Source organism: Pseudophryne corroboree, chromosome 2, assembly GCF_028390025.1.
Source record: "Pseudophryne corroboree isolate aPseCor3 chromosome 2, aPseCor3.hap2, whole genome shotgun sequence".
Lineage (NCBI taxonomy): Eukaryota > Metazoa > Chordata > Amphibia > Anura > Myobatrachidae > Pseudophryne > Pseudophryne corroboree.
In genome coordinates this window covers 396,399,797-396,422,859 of record NC_086445.1, presented here as the reverse complement: position 1 = coordinate 396,422,859, position 23,063 = coordinate 396,399,797, and the positions used below count along the sequence as shown (strand labels likewise).

The 23,063-nt window shown below is 44.3% G+C and overlaps 1 protein-coding gene across 3 annotated transcripts in view; it reads left to right on the top strand.

The window, feature by feature from the left end:
* TSGA10 (testis specific 10) overlaps positions 1–23,063 on the top strand; it is a 184,649-nt gene that overhangs the window by 140,717 nt on the left and 20,869 nt on the right. For all 3 annotated transcript variants that reach the window (XM_063953349.1, XM_063953351.1, XM_063953350.1), the window contains 2 exons: positions 13,496–13,705; positions 18,903–19,105. In XM_063953349.1, coding sequence (XP_063809419.1) covers positions 13,496–13,705; positions 18,903–19,105 — 413 coding nt within the window. The remainder of the gene's footprint in view (positions 1–13,495; positions 13,706–18,902; positions 19,106–23,063) is intronic.

The following is a 23,063-nucleotide window of genomic DNA, read 5'->3' as shown; positions in this document are numbered from 1 at the left end:
TCCCGGACCGAATTGGGATCAATTATGTCTGAATTCCCTGATCCTAGGAAAGATCTAGTAGCCTGCCAAAGATTTATTAAAGAACTAGGAAACTCCACAGAACCCACCAACAAAGATTGGCGGATAGTGCTGAGGGTATGTTTGCCCTCCAGTGTTGACCCTGCGAAATTTATTGCTGATTGTAAATTAGACACGGAGGTACCTTGGACGGAGGAACACAATCAGGAATGTATTAAGCAGATCAACCGACAGTTGGAAGTACATTTCCCAGCCATTGTCGAGTGGAACAAAATTTTCTCCATAAGACAAAACGAAAGGGAAAGTACTTCCAATTATTTCCACCGGGCATTGCAGGACCTGACTAGGTATACGGGTATAGAAAACATTGAAACAAGCACACCATACAGAGAAGCAGCAGTATATGTGCTAATGAATGGTTTAAAGGATGAATTAAGTACAAGGGTACAGACCACCAACCCAGACTGGAAAGATATCTCGGTGGACGCATTAAGGGAGGCCATCATTAGTCAGGATCAGAACATCACCAGATACAGAGAGTCACTAAGTAACAGATTAATAGCAACAAGTATACAGGCCCTAACCACAAGACCACCTCAACAAAAGCCCCACACCACTGCGAAAAATTCAAATCTGAAAGTCTGTTATAACTGCCAGGAGGAAGGTCATTATGCAAGAAATTGCAGGCCTAGAAGCACACACAAGGTATATACACCCCCTAGACAACAACATAACCATGATATCCAAGGAAGCAGGGAGGTACAGGGAAAGCGGTTGAGGGTGATGAGCATCCAAGCGTTTGAGGAGGCATCAAATCAGCCAAGACCCCAGTTCACTGACACTTGGAGAAAGCCAAGGATCTGTTACCATTGTAGAAGAGAAGGGCATTATGCCAACAACTGTAATAACCCACATAAAGTTAGACCCCCTAGACCAAGAAATGAGCAAAATTACAACACACACCATTATAATCAGAGATCAGATAGGAGGAATTTTGAGCCACACCCATGATAGGTAGTCAAGAAAGATGAGCATACGACGGATGGTAAGCCTGAGGTAACGGTTAACAAAGTGGGAGGTCATTCACTGAAGACACAGGAATGACCAGGTGAAAAGTTGTAAATGTATTTGTGAAAAATGTTTTTTTCTCTCTCTCTCTATCCCCATCTCTGACGAGTAGTGGTAAGAATTCACACATTGCATATCCACTTGGTCCTTGCAGAAGTCTACCAAACCCCAGCATGACCTCCGCCACAATGTATTTCTGGCCAGATACAGACAGTGGAGTAATGCAGGTGCTGGTGGGGAGGGACTGCTCAAGGAGACCATTAGACACATAGATATGACAGCCTAATAAGTCTGACAATGTTTTTCTAATGCTAACAATGTTTTCTTAATGTTGACAATGTTTAAAAATGTTTTGTTTCTCTTTTCTTATTGATGGTTATTGTCGAGTTATGTAATGTATATATGCACATGAATTGTTCTCTATCTCTTTTGTTTTTTTTGTGTTTTCTCTCTCTTCTCACTCATGTTTTCATGGTTTAAAGATGGTATGTCACCCCTCAGTTGGACCAATGGTAATGCCAGATTTTTGCTCCTTACAGAAAGATCGCCGGTTAGGAAGGAATATTGCATCACCAGAATGTTCGTTTGGAAGACTGAGAGACAGCACCTTTGAGAGGACAGCAGAACAAGAAGAACAACAAGACGAGAGAACTTATTATCGTAACAAGTTCTCTCCCCCTCAAACTGTTTTCTTATACCCCCTTTACAAATTTCTTCTTTTCTCCTCCTGTAAGATGGACTTGCCCCAAGAGACTGTGATATGGATTTTCCTGTTGACCATGATGTTGACCAGAGCAGTCTGTTTCGGTGAGAGTACCAGCGAGGTCGAGAAAGGATCCAGAAAGGTCCTGATGACTGAGACGGAGGTGTAAATTTCCAATAGCAACCCAATCACCATGCAAAGGCGAGTACCGGGCACGATCTAACAACCATGTTATTTGTAAACAATTGTGAAGGATTGTTAGTTCAAAAAGAAAATTGTATCTGTAGGCTCTGTGACAATCTGGCAGAGGATGGATGCATAAAGAAATGCCAATCCAGTTTTAATATCCATATGGACCGGCATCCATTGAGTGACTATCACTCCTTAGTGGGTAGTGTGTTAAATAAAACAGATTGTTGGGTATGCTCTCAAGTACCTCAGGGTCATAGTAAATCAGGGCTAGTACCATTTCCTTTAACGGTAGGGGAGGTACTTGAGCTAAATGGTGGGAGACCGGTGGACAGGAGGTTTAATATCTCCAGCCCTCCTAGTTTGAAGCTCCACCAATACCATGTGGATAGGTCCCTCTTATGTTTCAACATCTCCAATCCCCGAAAGCCGGGAAATTGGGAAGTGTCATGGAGCAACTTAACCATGACCTTCTCGCATAGAGCAGATAGAATGCCTACAGATACAGAGCTTGTACGCCACATAGCCAGTAGAGGAAAATCTTTCCGGTATAGGTACACCTTAGGGAATAGGATTACTAGAGTTGGAGAAGTATCACCAGGATACTGTGCACATATCGTACAGCCTGATACGTGCATTAAGCAGATGGAAGAATTAGGGTCAGGAGATTTCACCTGGAAAGTATGTAACATGGTCATGTCCTTCTCCGTCCCTTATGTTCTCCCCGATGATGCATATTTCATATGCGGGAGAAAGGCGTACAAGTGGCTTGCCCCAAACTCTGAAGGATTGTGTTATATTGGAAAAGTATTGCCTGAAGTGATGACTGTAACACATGACAAAATGAAAGACATACACCGTGGTGCCCAAGCTCCTTATACTCACACTCATTACGAGCACCGAGTTAAAAGACAACTGTCAGAAAGGTTAGAGCATCCGGCCTCTGACCTAATCCATGAATCCACCGGGATTCAGGTTCTGGTGGCGTTAGATTTCACTCGTACCGCTCGAGGAGTGATGAATTATAGATACATTTCCGCACTCGCCAATTTGTTAGATAATATCACTGAAATGTATGATGACACGTTTAGATACACTGGAAGAGAACTCCAAGCTTATAAAACAGAACTGGTACAGCATAGAATGGTTCTTAATTACCTCACAGCAGTGACAGGCGGATATTGTGTTACATTGGCAACGCAATACGGCGTGAAGTGTTGCACGTATATCACAAATAGCACCGAGGATCCGGTAGAGGTCATAGACCAAAAGATGGACGATATTCTCCAATTAAAGTGGGAATTTCGCCGAAAACACAATCTCACCCTTGCTGCTGTAGGTAATGAGCTGACTGGTTGGGTGTCATGGTTGAACCCGCGAAATTGGTTCTCCGGTTTGGGAGACTGGGCTCAAGGAGTCATAATGGATGTTGGAAAGTTTCTACTATGTATCTTAGGTGTTGTTATATTTATTGGATTGATATTTAGATGCGGGCAGGCTTTAATGAGGTGCCAACAAAGTACAAGAGTGATGAGCTTGAGGAGCGAGGAAACTGTAATTAACCTGGATTTGATTTATGACCCAATGATAGAAACCAGGATGTGATGAAAATGCGATTATACGGTCCGCTTCTTTCACCTGTTTTTCTGCCTTTCTCCAAGATACAAAGACCCCCTCGGACGAGGAAGCTGACGAGACGATATGTATACAGACAACGGATGGACCAAAGACGGAGTTTTGACCACTTGAGAAATGGACATTTGATGAACTTTGCCATGGATCCCCAGTTTCCCTAGTATTTTTAAACTCACGCTAGCCCAACATTTTTTGTAAATCTAATGGCACTGACAAAGCTTATTGCTCACGCCTAAGGAGCAAAACAGCGCAAAGAAGACGACTTTCAACTGATACCGAACAAAACTTCGACGACAGATGTACATTTACCTGACATAGAATATCATTGCATTTTCCATAAGTGTTCTTTATCTTCATCTCTACAACCCTCAGGTAATGACACACATAGTCGACAGGGAATACAGGCACAGATATCAGCAACTACATACCTCCCCTATTCATGTATCATCAACTAAAATGTGCTTCCCCATTTTGTTACAACCACAGCCGAAATGAGCTCGGTAGAGTTTGACAGCCCATCCACAGACCCTTGATACGGGATAAGAAGGAATTCAAATGTATACTTCGCAATACCTCGAAGCTTGATTTACAACACGTACGGCACGATGATACATGACCCCCCAAACATGGACTCATACACACATGCTTCTGCTATCTCACTAGGTCATACCCTCTTCACACCTACTCCTCTCTTCTTCCTTACCCAACCATGGAAATGAATTAACCCCTGACCTATATTTTCTCCTTTTGAAATGTTTTAGAAGGTGGCAGTTATTATTGACTGCCAAAGGGTAGACTGTCAAAGTCAGAAAAATATCTCTATGCACACTGCCATATTTGCACCTCATTCATGTCCACGCTGCGCATGCGTACGCTCTCCCGTACGTGCACATACTCACAGCCGCGGGCACCCGCAGGCGCACGGTATGCGTATTTACGGTAGAGTTTATGTAATCATAGCGTGCGACTCAATCGTTACATATTTTCATTAATAATGTATTTTATAGATCATGGTCCCTTTGATAGATTCTGAAAGTTTGGTTAATATAGAATGTCCCTGAACGGAGGAATCCCTCTTTGTATTGTGCGAAGGGTCTAACAGGAGTCATACAGCAGTGTTTGGTACCCATCGGAAGAGTATTTAAATAGCAATATTCCGGTGTTGGTTTGGAGCGGATTAATCGCTCGTGCGAATAGTTATGGACATAAGAAGTTATGTCCATTTATTATTATTTGTTCTTACTTAGTCATGCACCTGAACAGTTGGAGACAGGTATCAGTGGGTCTCAAATGGCTCTTTGACCTCAGAGATCCCCCAAACAATAGTTTGCATGTTGGGAGGGCCTCATATCTTTACATGCATAAGGTAAGCACCGGAATAGTAATTGAAGATCAATTGTACTCCAAATCAGTATCTTTCCCGCAGACGGAGTACAATGGCCTTTAATTACACTGAGCTTTGAGACTCAATGAGGAGGGCCAACACCTGTGTTTACGAATGGATTAGGGTTTGTATCCAGGAGAATGAGGGCTGAGATGTCATTGTCTCAACTGAAAGTGGACATCATGAATATAGAACAAAACCCAGAGATAGGATTCTGTTTTGTATTCACCAAACAATAGCTCTCCAGAAGACAGGAATGTGTTAGTCATCACCCATTGTGTTGCATAACCAAGGCCACTGATACAAGACAGCCCACCTGTATGACTCAACCTATGACCTTTGTTATAATGCGAAGCCGAATTCCTGCGTCCAATGGACAATGAGATTGTAGGGACCATTGGATTGCATTGTGTGAGTAGCATAAAAGACGGGCCTGTGGCATCCAGCTGGCACTTCTCATCAAACGGTTCTCATTGCTGATAATCGGGAAGCTGGCTGTCCAGAAGCGCTTGCGATCGTTACCCTTGTGCGTAAGTTTCTCTCCGTAATCATTGTCTTTCTGTGAGCCATTTCTCTCATATATCTCTCTCTCTCTCTCTCTCTCTCTCTCCTCACTTTCTCTCGTATTTTCCCTTGATTAGTATTGTATTGTATTGTATTTCTTGTATAGTTATTTGGTTAGGAAGTCTCTGTTATATTGTAGTGTATCATTTGTACTGTGATTCTTTTTGCAAGTATAATAGTCATAATACAGATAATAGGCTTTGGACCCTAAACAAGTATCTGTGTATTTTCTCATAGTGTTAAGTGTTCACAGAGCGTCGGTGACGCTCAAGCAGCTTTGTAGTTAATCAGGTTACACCAGGTTGCACTTACACATTGTCTCTACATAAAGGTATACTGTGTATCTCATTGTTAAAGGTATAGATATCAAGGTATAGCGTTGTGAGCGTCTGCGCCGCTGGTGATCTCCTCGTGGCCTCGAGCGTCTGCTACGCCATAGCGAATCATTACGTTAGTCAACAGCCAATAGCGTGCCTGCCTGTGATCTCTGGGCCGTGAGCGAACGTGACGCTTGAGCGTCTCGCCTACGGCTAAGCGATCGTTACGCAACTAGCGTACCCTTACGGTACTTCTTAAGTAAACAGCGTACAGTGTTCTTAGACCTCATAAAGGGTTGTTTATACGATAAAGGAATTCAGCTTTATCACCAGATTGTAAGTCATATGTGTACCAAGTGTGGTGTAAATTGGTCCAGGCATTCTGGAGTTATGCTTCCTCCTGATACACTCTGTGCTGCTGTCCCATCCTTAGGGGTGTGTTACCCCCACAGTGTTTGTTCCCAGATTGTAGTCATATATGTACCAAGTTTGGTGTAAATTGCTCCAGGCCTTCCAGAGTTATACTGTCTACTGAAATACTCTGTGCCGCTGCATCACCCCTAGAGGTGCTAGGGGTGTGTTACCTCCGCAGTGTTTGTTCCCAGATTGTAAGTCATATGTGTACCAAGTTTGGTGTAAATTGCTGCAGGTATTCCGGAGTTATGCTGGAACATACATATACACATACATACATACATACATACATACATACATACATTTTTGGCGATTTCCGTGGATGGGCAGTGACATTTGTAAAAACGGTTCTTAGCAAGCACTTGGGAGAAGCTAACTGCCAAGTTTCAAGATTGTAGGCCTTGTGGTTTAAGAGATTTCAAGATGAGTCAATCAGTGAGTCAATCTCCTTTTCTACCTTTTATATCAGCGGTGGCCAACTTGTGGCTCTTGAGCCGCATGTGGCTCTTTCTTTATTCAAATGTGTCTCCCAACACTCTAAATCATGTGACCACAACAGATACAGAAACCGCTGCACTCCAGCCAGACACGCAGCAGCACTACAGGGACTGAAAACTGAAGGAGTCAGATACTAGAGGTGAGACACCCACAAGCAAACAGAGGACACATTAGGGACTGCTGCAATGGCACGAGTTGATGGGTGGGCTGTAGTGATACATGAGGGTGGGCTAGAGTGACACATGGCAGAGCTGGCTGGAGAGACACAGGAGGGTCCTGGCAGGAGTGACGTTGGAGGGTGCTGGAAGTAGTGACACATGGGAGATATGGCTGGAGTGACATAGGAGGGTGGTAGCAGGAGTGATAGGCTTGCATTCTAAAGTGAGGCTTGGCTTATTAAGTGAGTTTGAAACAGCAACAGGTGAGTTAGAATACAGAAAAAGGTGAGTTTTATAATACACAAAAAGTGACACAAAGATTTGCAATTCCATTAACATCTGATACAATGTTTGGCCTTGTGCAGTGCAATGGATGTAAAGCATTTGTTTGGAAAGAGGCAGTGTGGAGACTCGGCTGCTGTCCAATCTGTGAGCAATTTTCTCTGATGAAGGAGGAGATAGCAAAACTGCATGCTGAGATTTGTAGGATGTCTGTGTCTTTGAAGCCTCCACTGCCTTAGAGAGCCACCAGAAGACATTCTGCCTGGACTACTGTGGGCTCTCAAGGGCAGAGATTTCCAGAGGGACACAGACACCTCCCACAAGCGGTGACACTGCAAAACTCATATGCTACTCTTGCAGGGCTGGAAGATACAACTAATAGAGTTACTACAGAACCGGAGGATATGGGGACTTCTACCAACTATAGGAACAGGAAATGGAACAGAAAATTTGCATCCCCAAAAAGGACTGCACTTCTCTTGGGAGATTCCATTATTAGAGGAATACATCTGGGAAATGCAAATGAAGTAGAGAAACAAGTAAGGTGCTTACCTGGAGCCACAGCTCCAAGGGATAAAGAGCGCATGCTAAGAATTGTGAAGGCAGCAAGAAAAGATGGGGAGGTGGATGTCATTGTCCACCTAGGGACAAATGACCTGGCAAATGCTGAACTCATGGCCGTAAAAGATGAATTTAGGAAGTTAGGGACTGCTCTGAAGCAGGTGGCAACCACTGTATCTTTTTCAGAAGTATTGCCAGTACACAGAGGGGAAGACAGAACTCATCGCATCAGAAACTTCAATGTTTGGCTAAGGACATGGTGCAATGAGGAGAGATTTGGATTTATAGGCCACAGTCACACCATCTGGCAAGATAGGAGCTTATACAAAAGTGACGGCCTGCACCCATCTTCAAGGGGAACGAGAATACTAACTGAACAGTTTGGATGCTTCATCAAGAACTATTTAAACTAACAGAGGGGGGGCAGTGAACCAAACAAGAATAAAGAAATCTGCTCCCCCAACACAGAGCTATTGTTTCTGCAGGCAAAGGGAATAGGTAGCATATCCACAGCAATAGAAGATAATTCAGATCAAAACCAAATAAAAATAGGCAGAGAGAGGAACATAGCTAGGAACAGGAAAAGCACAAACAAAACTCTAAAAGCTATGTGTGCAAATGCTAGGAGCTTAGGAAATAAAATCCCAGAACTAATTGCAATAATGACAAGGGATGATCTAGACATTGTGGCAATTACAGAGTCATGGTACAATGAAAATCATGACTGGGACATAGCTATACCAAGATATACTTTATTTAGGAAGACAGAATTGGAAAAATCGGAGGAGGGGTAGCAATGTATGTAAAAAAATGCATAAATACTACATTAATACAAAGTATTGAAGAAAAAACTGAGGCCCTTTGGGTGACCATAGAAACAGGGGAAAAGTTGAGTATTCGTATTGGCGTGATATACAGGCCACCAGGTCAGGAAGAGGAACTCGACAAGTACCTATTGCAGTACATAACTAAAATGGCATTAAAAGGAGAGGTAATAATCATGGGAGACTTTAATCTTCCTGATGTAAACTGGGAAGTGTCTGTTGCTAGTTCCACTAGAAGTAGGGACATTTTAAATTCCCTTTAGGGAGCATCCCTCCACCAATTGGTGAGGGAGCCCACTCGGAAAGACGCTATATTAGACTTAATACTTACAAATGGAGACAGAATATCGGACGTAAAAGTGGGTGAAAACCTGGGATCCAGTGATCATCAAGCAGTATGGTTCAGCATAAAGACAGAGACTGACTCATCCCATACAAAAACAAAGGTGTTGGATTTTAGGAAGGCTGATTTTGTAGGGATGGGAAAATGTGTAAGCGATTCTTTGGTAGAGTGGAGGAACTTGGAAGCCGTGCAGGAGAGGTGGGAAACATTAAAATGTGCAATATTAAAGGCAACAGACCTTTGTATCAAAAGTGTTAGGAAAAACACAAGGAAAAGGAAGCCAGTGTGGTTTGCAAAAGAAGTAGCAAATATTGTGAAAGCAAAAAAGATGGCTTTTAGGAAATATAAGCAGACACAAAATAATGAAGACAAAGAGATATATCTTGTTAGACAGAAGGATACTAAGAAGGTAATCAGATGTGCAAAGGCACAAGCTGAGGAGAAAATGGCCCAGTCAGTGGGTAAAGGAGGCAAAACTTTTTTTTAGGTATATAAGCGAAAGGAGAAAAACAAAAGGCGGAATAATAAAACGAAAGACAGACACTGGGAGTCTTGTTGAGGGAGACAATTTAATAGCAGATCATCTTAATAATTATTTTTGCTCAGTATTTACTACTGAAAGAGAGGGGAAGGGGCCACAGTTAAGTTTCAGGGATATTCAGGAAAATGACACAAGAACATTTACAGAGGAGAAGGTCCTAACAGAACTCTCAAAGCTGAAAGTGGACAAATCTATGGGGCCAGATGGGATACATCCAAGGATACTAAAAGAACTTAAAGAGGTGCTGGTAGCACCATTGACAGAATTATTCAACCAGTCATTAGCTACAGGAGTAATTCCAGAGGACTGGAAAAGAGCAAACGTAGTCCCACTGCACAAAAGTGGAAGCAAGGAAGAGGCAAACAACTACAGACCAGTGAGTCTTACATCAGTAGTAGGGAAATTGATGGAAACACTCTTAAAATAAAGAGTTGTAGATTATCTTAAATCCGGAAATTTACAGGATCCCAAACAGCATGGATTCACTGGGGGGAGATCATGTCAAACAAATCTTATTGACTTTTTTGACTGTGTGACTAAAGTGATGGATAAAGGTGGAGCCATGGATATTGCTTATCTAGACTTTAGTGAGGCTTTTGACACTGTTCCACATCGCAGACTGCTCAATAAACTTGAAAGTTTGGGATTGGATATTAGGATTATTGAATGGATAAAATCTTGGTTGAAGGATAGAAAACAGAGAGTTGTGGTAAATGGAGTGCATTCACAGGAGGGAAATGTTACCAGTGGAGTACCCCAGGGATCTGTACTTGGACCAGTGCTTTTTAATATCTTTATTGGTGACATTGCAAATGGCATTAAAGGGAAAGTGTGCCTTTTTTGCAGATGACACAAAGGTATGCAACAGGGTAGACACACCAGGTGGGGTAAAACAAATGATTGAGGATCTAGGTAGACTAGAGGAATGGTCAAGAGTGTGGCAATTACAGTTTAATGCCAAAAAATGCAAAATCATGCACATGGGTCTCAAAAATCCAAAGGCTAAATATAGTATTAATGGCACTATACTGGAAACTACTGAGGAGGAAAGGGATCTAGGAGTCACTATTTCAGGTGACTTAAAGGCAGGTAAGCAATGTAACAAAGCAATGAGGAAGGCTAGTCAGATGCTTGGCAGCATTGGGAGAGGAATCAGCAGCAGAAAGAAAGAAGTAATAATGCCATTGTATAGGTCATTGGTACGGCCTCATCTAGAATACTGTGTTCAATTCTGGAGGCCATATCTTCAAAAGGATATTAATACATTAGAAACTATACAAAGAAGGGCAACTAAAATGGTGCATGGCCTACATCACAAAACTTACCCGGAAAGACTAAGAAATCTCAATATGTATAGTTTTGAGCAGAGAAGGGAAAGGGGGGACATGATAGAAACTTTCAAATATATCAAGGGTTTTAACAAAGTCCAGGAAGGAATCAGTCTCCAAATGAAGAGAAGCAATAGGACACGAGGACATGCACTGAGACTGGAGGGGGGGAGGTTCAGGGGAAATTTGCGGAAAAATTACTTCACAGAAAGGGTAGTGGACAAGTGGAATAGCCTCCCATCGGAGGTGGTAGAGGCTAAGACTGTAGGGCAATTTAAACATGCATGGGATAGACATAAGGATATCCTTACAAAGAAATAAGGATCAATTAAGGTTAGAGATTAAAAAAAAAAAAAAAAAGGGGCAGACTAGATGGGCCAAGTGGTTCTTATCTGCCGACAAATTCTATGTTTCTATGTTTCTATGACACATGGGATTGCTGGCTGGAGTGACATAGGAGGGTGGTAGCAGGCGAGACACATGGGGGTGCTGGCTGGAGTGATATAGGAGGGTGGTAGCAGGAGTCACACATGGGGGAGCTGGCTGGAGTGACATAGGAGGGTGGTAGCAGGCGAGACACATGGGGGTGCTGGCTGGAGTGATATAGGAGGGAGGTAGCAGGAGTCACACATGGGGGAGCTGGCTGGAGTGACAGGAGGGTGATGGAAGTAGTGACACATGGGAGTGCTGGCTGGAGTGACATAGGAGGGGGGTAGCAGGAGTGACACATGGGGGAGCTGGCTGGAGTGACAGAAAGATGTTGGCTGGAGTGACACATGGGGGAGCTGGCTGGAGTGACACAGCAGGGTCTTGGCAGTAGTGACACATGGCTGGAGTGACACATGGGGAGCTGAAGTTTATTATGTGAATCTGTCTTTTTCAATTATTTTTTGTGAAAATGGCTTTTTTCAATGGATCTGGCTTTAAAAAATGTATTTTATGTCATGCTGGCTTTTTCAATGTATTTTATACCAGGGGTGTGGTCTAGCAGGCACGAGGCCACATTCCATTTTTGCATGCGCGCCATCAGCTCGATGTCGGCTCTTTGACGTACCTAACAAGGTTTTTTGGCTCTTTGTCACTGACTGGTTGGCCACCCCTGTTTTATATATAGATATAGATATATGTATAATGATGATTACAGATGCTAACATGGGCAGATTGGGATGGGAAACTAGCCAGGGAAATTTCTGGAAACAGCCCTAATGGGGGCAGGTCTGTTGAGAGGGTGTGGTCTGTGGTGGTGGTGGGGGGGGGGGGGGCGGGTTACTCCCTTCTCATAGGGAGTGATTCTGAGACAGTTATGTCCTCCTTGCATCTTTTGCTTCAGTTGTGTCTGTGACATTATGCTAATGCCACTACAAAGGCCATCTCTGGTGTACATCCAGGGGCAATTGGGAACTAAAAGTGGCCATGGAAAAATGTGTAAAAGTGGCCTCACATGTCCAGCGCAGAGGTGTAGCTTGGCGTACTGTGTAGCCATGGGAACAGCAACCCCCAACCCCAGAGACTTGGCAGAGTGTGCAATGTCCAGTTTCAAGGGGGAAGTTAAAGTTATAAAAAATAAATATTAGGTAATATCGTATACCATTACGATTAGGGAGTTAATATAATTCTTTAGAAAAATATATATTTTTCGCTTATAACATCCACCATATGCCAATCACTCAATCCTACATGTCAGCCAAGCACAAACACTAGACATCACAAAAACTAGATCATCCACAATCACAAAGCCTAAGTGGCAAAGTAATGATATACTGATGCTGTATATACACTGCTGTGAGATAGATGGCAGAGTTGCTGTACTGTATACACAAACATGGAATATCAGAATGAATTGGAACAATGCAGTGTGTGAGTATAATCAATGCAGATGGGCTGTCTGTCATGTGGGGTGCAGGTTTACTTGTCAACAAACAAAACAGGTCACTCAGCACATCGGCCCACTGGGAATACTTAATAACATGTACCAATTACGTCAAACTAAGTCACTGCATCTGCATCAGAGGCACTTAATAAAAGGAGTACATGACTATATAAGAGGGCACCAAGATGCCATCTCACCAAACTAAAATAACAACACTCATACACATTAACATTAAAGTGATTTATTTATTGGGTCTTGGCACACAGCGGAACTACACTTACCTCTACCTTACTGTATTTTGAAAACTCTCTGTCTTTTGCTGATATTCATAACTTACCATGAGAAACATATTTATTCAAGAATATTAATAAATGCGCCACCACTGACAACTGCTTTCATCTGCCTTTGTTTATACATCATTTATTTAGTTGTCAAAGGCTGCTCCCCCAGAATACTAATCAAAATACTTTGAGAAATAAAGTATAAAAAGGTGTCATTTGGAATACTGAATAATGAAGAGATAATTAGTACAGAGGCTCAACCCAACCTCTTGTCCTACAATTAGGTTTTATGCATAAGGTGGAAAAACAGTCCTGAAAACCCAACATTTAGGACAAAAGCCGTCACAGTCTGTCCTGAATTTGCAAATAGTGATATAGGCTCTGTGGATGATATATCCTGTGAGGTTTTATTATGTAAGACATGGTATGGAAGAGGTATGCCAGGTACATTAAATTGCCTCCTGATAATAGCCACTATTTTAATCACACGTCTAACGCTCCCGTATTGTTTCCTCAGCACATTAACTCAGAGCAGTCTTACAAGTCGCACATCAGCAGCTTGACAAAATCAGTTGGAAGGATGGAGGAAGAGCTGCGACAGGCTAAAGCAGAGAAGTCTTCCGCCCTCAGTGATCTGGCATCTACACGGGAGCTTTGTGTTAAACTGGATTCTGGGAAAGAAATGATAAACCGCCAACTATGTGCTAAAACCCAAGACGTGGAAAGGGTATGTTAAAGAAGCTATTTAGTACACTAACTTGCTTGCTTTGGCCTAATTCTAAGTCACACATCCAGTACTGCCGATGCCAGACGCAGCAGAGCATTTATTTTCTTCTGTGCATGCGTCTATGTCGCACTCTGCATACATCCAGATAGTGAGGTGGTGCTGCGATTGAGGCACATGGTAGACACATGGGGGTAAATTTACTAAGATGGGAGTTCTATTTAAGATGGGATGTTGCCCATAGTAACCAATCAGATTCTACTTCTCATTTATCTAGCACCTTCTAGAAGATAATACCTGGAATCTGATTGGTTGCTATGGGTAACATCCCATCTTAAATAGAACTCCCATCTTAGTAAATTTACCCCCAGGTCTCAGCAATATGCTGAAAATGTAGTGGGTGTTCCTGGGCGGGGACAGGGAGTGGCTTAGTTGGACGCACAGAGATGGTCTGTGTTATAGGCGTGTTATTGGAGTGAAAGTGGTTGCATACAGAGATGCATAACCGCTCACATAGGAGGCCATGCTTGGGCAGAGAAACTGCATCTGCCGTAGGGCTGGTGCAAGTTTTGATAGTGCATCTACATGAATACAAAGGGGGGAAATTATATTATCTGCAGTAAGTAATAACGGGAAGGTAGCCATGGCCAGTAACTATTCAATTGGATTCCTGAATTCCCACCGATAGCCTTGGAAATGCCAGTTAAATTACCGTTTTTATGGATGTTAACATAGGTTAACGGGCATTAACGCCCAGAATCCGTGAAAAGTTCACAGATTAATGCGTTAATAGTGTTGCTGCATTTGTTAAACCCTAGTCATCTGGGATTTTTTTTCAACCCGCTGAGGTAGGTAAAAAAAAAATCCCAGATGACTGCTTGCTCTGGGGCTAATTGAATAGCCCCGGGTGATCAGTCAGCCTGTGGTAATGTACTGCTGCTAACTGAATTCCCCCTAAATGTAAGAATGCACTGGTGAATATACTAGACTACAAATATCCAATATTATTTTCTATTTATTAAATAAAGCAATATGTAACAAATCAACACAATTATTTAAAAAATAGGAGTCAAACATAAAAAATATATAAATTATAATATATAACACACATAATACATCCTATTTATGGACTGCAACAATGTTTCTAATTGTATGGCAACACTATGGAACTTGTTACATGTAGCAGCATGTTTTGCGGTGCTTTGTAAAGGGATACAATCTCCAAGGCCAAGCAGTAATGCACCCTTGTTAACACCCATCTCAAGTGCTGCAAAAGATAAAAGCGCATCCAAAACCAGATCCATGATCAGTGAGTGCAATAGGCACTCTTAATATTGAAGCAGGTGCAGTTCAATATCAGGACAAGTACCGATAGTACAGCCAATTAAAACAGCGGTGTCTCGGGCTGCAGCCGGTAATAGATGTCAATGTCCAGAGTATTATCCTGGTAATAGGTATAGTTGGCACTTTTGTTAAAACAGCGGGCACAGTTCAAGTAACAGTGCATATGTCAGCGGTATGACTGCTTTGGTTTGGATGCGGCGGTACCTGATGTTAATACTAGCACCTGTGTAATGTCCTTCTCTATTGGCTGTTGAGCAGCGCAGCGGTGATGAACTGCCAGTTGCTCCTGTGTCCAGAACAGTAATGGGTCTGAAATATCAGGAACTTAGGAGTCTATTTACTAAGCACTGGAGAGAGCGATACAGTGGAGACAGATAAAGTACCAACCAATTAGCTCCTGTCATTTTTTCAAATACAGCCTTAACATGGCAGTTACAAACCAATTGGCTGATACTTTATCTCTCTGTGCTTTATCTCTCTATAAGGCTTAGTAAATAGACCACTAAGTTCTTGATATGTTGCCTGTCAGCTTTCCCCAAGCAGATTAGCCCACAGCCCAGAGACAGAGCAGCAACGCGTTTCATCCACTTCTGAGGACTTTCTCAAGCTTGACAAAGTCTACAGAATAATTGAATAGCTTGGGCGTGAAACCTGGAGCTTATTCCCCCAGCGAAAACTCCGCTAATTGGATATGACACTTAGTATTCTAGTTACTTTTGTAATGTTTGCAAATGATTTCCTTTTATGAGAACTGCTGCAGGTGACTAAGGGGGAGATGTATTATAGCGGCATGTATCATGCCGCTATAGCAATTCCTGCTTCGCTTCATTATCAAGGCAAAGCAGGAAGGTACACTGACAAGATGTATAAAAATCTCATCTGCCAGAGCAGGGGAGTGAAAACTCCCCCTCCGATGATCCCTGCCAGAGCACACAGCACACAGCACATCAGCTTAGTGCTGATGCGCTGTGTCTCTCCCCCTGGCCGTCTCACTGGGCATGCGCAAGAGCTCGCTTTTATGACGAGATCTCCTATGCAGCCCAGGAGCCAGCAGCTGTTGCAGCCAGGGACAGAGCTGTGCCTGGCTGTGGTGAATGGGCAACGACATCTGCACCTGTCGAAATCGATAGCTGCTTGTGTCAGAATGGTCAGTGCCGCTGACCATTCGTACTGTATATTGGCATGCTATCCTGAAGATAGCAGCACTGATATAAACACCTGTGTGGTGTTTTTAGAAACTTACTATATATATTACTGATGACAGAGGGTATTACAGTACAGAACTTATGTCTACCACTTACTAAGCCACTGCAAAACCTCCTGCTGTCATTCCATAGCCAGAGGTAATGGCCTAAGAAAAAGAGCCTTACAAGTCACTACATCTCATTGCATTATATAATGTAGAACAAACTCAGGCTACCGCTGGGTGTTCACTTGTTTTGATGCTGCTTATTACAGCATATTTGCCAATCACAGGCATATTAGAACTTGTAGTTGCACCAGGGCCGCCACTACATTTTTAGGTTGGGGAGCAGGGGTGTATCTAGGGGTCCGGGCGCCCCTGGCAAAGTAAGGGACTGGCGCCCCCCATATTTTAAATAGGGAAGGTGCATGTGCAATAAAGGGACATGATCTTGTGGGAAAGGGGCATGTCCATACAATAGTTCCCCCAATTCAAATTATGCTACACAGTAGTAACCCTTATACACATCATGCCCACACAGTAGCAGTTCCCTTTACACATTATGCCCACATAGTAATTCTTATAACACTGAGGAGACATCAGCAGTGCCTGGCCTGGCTGAGGAGGCTATGCCACCCAAGACCAGGTAGTATAAGCAAATAGTAGTGCAAAGAAGTGCAGTGCAGTGCACTACCCAGTGGTACAAGTAGAAAAAAATTCTTAGTGGTACTGTGTGCGTGCGCACAGCAAAAAAATGTGCGTGGCCAATGAAAATGGGGGCATGATACACATATGACCCCAATAGTGCAGTGCCAGATACAAATATGTCCCCAATAGTGCCAGATACACATATGCCCCCACAATGCCAGGTACACATATGCCCCCACAGTGCCATATACACATATGCCCCCCACAGTGCCAGATACACATATGCCCCCACAGTGCCAGATATGCCCCCACATTGCCAGATACACATGCCCCCACGGTGCCGGATATGCCCTCATAGTTCCAGATATGCCCCCACAGTGCTAGATATGCCCCCACAGTGCCAGATACACATATGCCCCCACAGTGCTAGATAAGCCCCCACAGTGCCAGATATGCCCCCACAGTCATAGTCCCCATACTCCTCCCAGCACATAGCCAAAGTCCCCTCCCAGTAAATAGCCATAGCCCCCCCCCTCCCCAAGCAATAGCCATAGTCCCCCAGCACATAGCCATAGTCTCCACCTCTCCCAACACAGTCATACAGTAACCCTACCTCCCTCCCATCACATAACAATAGTTCCCTGCTAGCATAGATATCCATAGTCCCCCTCCCTGCACATAGCTGTAGTCCGCCCTTAGCACATACTGTAGCAGTAGCCTCTCCCACTCCCTGCACATACATAGATCCACCACACAGCACATAGTCCTAGTCCCCACCCCACAACATCCCAGCAGATAGCCGTAATGTCTGGCAATACCTGCTGTGCCGTGCTGCCTGGGATGGAGGGCGGAGGATCGATCAGCAGGCAGGAGCTGGCGCCGGTGTCTGGCACCACACCAAACTACGTGAAGAAACTAAAAATAAACTACAGCTCCCAGCAGCCCTTGCCGCCGGGAGCTCTCAACAGTAAGGGTTGCTGGGAGTTGTAGTTTATTTTCAGTTTCTTCCCCGTAGTGCATTGCAGTGCCGGACACCGGCGCCAGCTCCTGCCTGCTGAGCGATCCTCCGCCTTCCATCCCAGGCAATGCACAGGCAGCTCGGCACAGCAGGTATTGCCAGACACTATGGCTTAAGGGATTCCACCCATTGGCTGAGGGTGGCACCGTCGGGCGGCTTCCCCTGCTCGGATGGCGCCCCTGGCGAGTGCCTTCCTGGCCAATGGGTAGATACGCCCCTGTTGGGGAGCAAAATATCATTTCATTCTGGCGCCCTTAATTTGCTGAATATCGCCCCCCCCCAGGGTCAGTGGATTCACCCGCCACACCACCTACTGGCACTATGCCGGGCAGGTTTCCATAGCAACAGGGGGCAGAGCCGGCGCTGGGAGGTGAGGTCGTCTCCGCGCCGCCTCTCCCTGTTGTAGTGAACGGGTCCCGGGTCGCATCGACCTGGGAGCCCGTTTACGCTGCCATTGCCCCGGTATTGAACCCAGGAATAACACTGCTTTATTCCCGGGTTGAATTGCCAGGTCAGGCGACCCAGGATTTCAGCTATGGTGCTTTCACACCGCACGCTGACCCGTGTCGACCCAGCAATATGCCGGGTCGATACCGGGTTATTTGAGCGGTGTGAAAGGGGTATAAATAGCCACTGTAGGGGGTGGGTGAAGGGGGGAGGAGGGCCCTGGAGGCGGGCAGAGAAGAACAGTTGGGAAGGAGGAGATGGAGCAGCTAGAAAGGGGATTATCTCCATCCTGACACTGCCCATGGTAAACTTAGATGGTGGGCACACCATACATTTGAATGAGACAGACACATTAGGGAGCCAGTGAATTACTTTTTTTTTTCAACACTCCAAAAGAGAAAGATTTAAAATGTGGGGAAAGGTCATCAGTAAAATAAGGAATCACATTATGAACTGGAATAAACCACAATCAAAATGTATAATGAATATGAATGTCATTCAACAATGAGTCGTTCACTGTAATCTCAAGTGTGTTCTCTCCTGTTCTACTGTATGCTCAGCTTCAGCAGGAGCTAGAATCCTCGTGCTCAGAGGTAGAACTCCTGAGGAAGCAAATAGCCACAGAGAGAATTACTGTAAAGAACCTGGAGGCACTTCTGGCATCAAACCAAGAGAAAGAATATAAGTCGGAAGTACGGGTTCAGGAACTGGACTCAGAGCTCCAGCTGCTTGGAGACAGACTAATGCTGGCAGAGAGCAAACTGTAAGTAAAAATACATTCCATCCAGACATAGCCAGATTAAGGGGGGGATGCAGGGCATACTGTACCCTGGGCCCCCCTCTGTCAGGGGGCCCCCCGGCCAGAGCACACTGACATCACTAGCTTTCCCCCTTAAGCAGCAGCAGAACCAGCAGCCAGAATGTGAACAGGAAGTATTCAGTGCAGGCAGAGACACAGGAGTATCATGTTCCATCAGCTACCGACAGAGCTTTCCGACCAGAGGAGAGATAGAAGGGTGGAGAGAGCTGTAAGTGACACAGCTTCTCCTCCTCCCTGCTTGGGTGTCTGAGTCCTGTGTAAACTGTTATGCAACTAAACAATTTGGGGTTTGAGATACACACACAGAGAGTCCTCCTGAGTCCTGTCCCAGTCTGTAAGTAGTAGGCTGTTGCTATTCTTGCATGTGACAAGATTTAAAAAAAAATCCATGTGTATTTTAAGGTTAAGTTGTCTTTGTTACACTACAAGAAAAGTTTATAATATAGTTGACTTTCAATTAGGTGGAGCTATAAACAGTACCCATGCAATAGTAAACTATTAGTTTAAAACTAATATACACCATTGGTTTACATTTAATATACACAATCCATACCTCCCACCATGACCCATTCCAGGAGGGACAAAATGCTCTCTACCTGGACTTCCTTCTTAATTTATGATTGCAATCACCTGTGTTGAAATACCTTTCTTATCAATTAGATTGTTCAAGACAGGTGACGCCAATCATATATTAAGTGGGAAATACAGGTAGAGAGCATTTTATCCCTCATTTTGGAATGGGACATGTTGGTAGGTATGCACAATCTGATATACACCCCTCACCTTCCATTGGGGCCCCCCTGTCTTAAGTGCCCCGGGCACCCCCAAGGCTTAATCCGGCCCTACATCCAGAATAAGGATACAGTAGATGTTTGTTGATACCCTGAAAACCACATCCCAGGATTTAAGCAGTGGCATATGTTTTGGCCAGTTAAGCATTTTAATAAGATTGATGCTGTCACTTACAGTAAGGGTTAGTTTTTCCACATACACATGTTGTTTTTTTAGATATCCCACCAGTGGATCTTTACGTATTTAAACCTGTCATTAGTAATTCCAAAATAGTAGAATTTTTTGGTTCATTGAAGGGAATACCTGGAAACTTCCCCATCTATGGATCGGAAATATCTTGGTTTTATTCCAATTAATTTGGAGACCTGGATATCGTCTGAACTGTTCACAGCCTCCAGGAGTGTATTAAGTGACCATCCACATCAACCATTCTGCGACACGCCTCCGTTTTGTGGAATGGACCCAGTTGCTGCCCCTAAACGCCCTCAGCCTGTCAATCAGGCTGGGGCTTAGGGGATATTATGTGCGAGGATGCAGGACCTGTTCTGCACATGCGCAAAACGGATCCTGCACATGTGCAGTTTCTCCACCATCGGATTAGCGTATAAGTCTGAATTGGGCCCATTGTTCCATCTCCTTTATGTCTTGGTTGAATATTTCTCTTTGTTCCTTATTTATGGCTCCAAAAATTTTAGGAAAGTATTCCAAGTGCTTGTCCACAGAGTGCACTTTGAAGCTCATCAAACAACCTAATGTTTTGTATTTTTCTAGCATGCTTTCCACTATTTGCTTGTAGTGTGGATATTTGAAGTTCCCCAAGAACTTCTTTAAAACTTTTTTTGAAGCATTCCAAGCCTCTTTTTCAACAGTTTCCTTTTTTTTCTGAAACTCATTGTCTGTTAGCAGTTTTTTAATGTGTGGGCAAACAAAAATTCCTTTTTTCAGTTTGTCATCTGCAGTCCTACACAGGGAAGGTGAGAGTTGTTTAATTTACAGCAGTGACCGAGTGCACAGCTGGCACTGGGGGAGGGAACAGGAAAGCAGAGGGGTCCGTAGCATGGCCGGCCTAAGACAAATTTTTTGGGTGAATATAGATTTTGGCGCCTCTGGATGGAATAAACCCTCATATTGGCATTGATATGAGAAAAACCCCACACATTGCCACCAATAGGTAAATAAGACACACAATGGCACCGATAAAAAAATAATAAAACACATGCCGCTAGAGGAAAATAATAAAACACATAGGCCCTCATTCCGAGTTGTTCGCTCGCTAGCCACTTTTCACAGCAGTGCACACGCTAAGCCGCCGCCCTCTGGGAGTGAATCTTAGTTTAGCAGAATTGCGAACGAAAGTTTCGCAAAATTGCGAATAGACACTTCTTAGCAGTTTCTGAGTAGCTCGAGACTTACTCTGCCACTGCGATCAGTTTAGTCAGTTTCGTTCCTGGTTTGACGTCACAAACACACCCAGCGTTCGCCCAGGCACTCCCCCGTTTCTCCAGCCACTCCCGCGTTTTTCCCAGAAACGGCAGCGTTTTTTCGCACACACCCATAAAACGGCCAGTTACCACCCAGAAACTCCCACTTCCTGTCAATCATACTCCGATCACCAGAACGAAGAAAAATCCTCGTAATGCCGTGAGTAAAATACCAAACTTCTTAGCAAATTTACTTGACGCAGCCGCAGTGCGAACATTGCGCATGCGCAGTTAGCGGAAAATCGCACCGATGCGAAGGAAAATAACAAGCGAACAACTCGGAATGAGGGCCATAAGCCGCCAGAGGAAAATAATAAAACACATAGGTTTCACATGAAATGTAAACAACACATTGGCATTGATAGGGAAACAAAACTCAGACATTGGCCCCGATAGAAAAATAATAAAGCACAGAGACCCCCCACAGTAAAATAATAAAACACATAGAATTCACATGAAAAATAACTAACACATTGGCATCATTAGAAAAAAACACACACATTTGCACCGATATGAAAGTCAAAACTCACACTCTCAATAATGTATCTAAACCTCAGGCTGTGGCGTCCTCCTAGTGGCTGATTGGTGGCTAGCAGTGATATGACAGTCCTCTCCTCTCACACACACAATTGCAGTGCCGCTGAATGACTCCTCAAATGAGCTGCTCCGCCTCCAGGTTATGTCACTTTCTTGTGCAGGTGCAGTTACTGCCAGTCTATCACAGTGCAGTGTGTGTGTGACTGTGCCTCCTGACTGAGTATTCTCCTCTAGACAGCCCGAGCTCCAGCAGCAGACTGTCACGCTCAGAGAGGCAGCAGGCAGTCAGAGCATTATCAGGCAGTCAGCGTGCAGCGTCGGCATGTATGCGGGCAGATACAGCTGCAGTATTGTAACATAAATTGAGTCTTTTCAAACAGATCAGTTTTTCTTGGGGTGAAGTCACTAAATCCTATCTGTCTCTGAATGAGACCTTAGGTGAACATCTTCCAGGTGAAAATAAGTTTCTCTGACGTCCTAGTGGATGCTGGGGACTCTGTAAGGACCATGGGGATAGCGGCTCCGCAGGAGACTGGGCACAGCTAAGAAAGATTTAGGACTACCTGGTGTGCACTGGCTCCTCCCACCATGACCCTCCTCCAGACCTCAGTTAGAATCCTGTGCCCGGCTGAGCTGGATGCACACTAGGGGCTCTCCTGAGCTCCTAGAGAGAAAGTATATTTTAGGTTTTTTATTTTACAGTGAGATCTGCTGGCAACAGACTCACTGCAGCGAGGGACTAAGGGGAGAAGAAGCGAACCTACCTAACTGGTGGTAGCTTGGGCTTCTTAGGCTACTGGACACCATTAGCTCCAGAGGGATCGACCGCATGGAACCGGCCATTGATGTTCGGTCCCAGAGCCGCGCCGCCGGCCCCCTTACAGAGCCAGAAGCAAGAAGAGTCCGGAAAATCGGCGGCAGAAGACATCAGTCTTCACCAAGGTAGCGCACAGCACTGCAGCTGTGCGCCATTGCTCCTCATACACACTTCACACTCCGGTCACTGAGGGTGCAGGGCGCTGGGGGGGGCGCCCTGAGCAGCAATAAAAACACCTTGGCTGGCAAATATATCACAATATATAGCCCCAGAG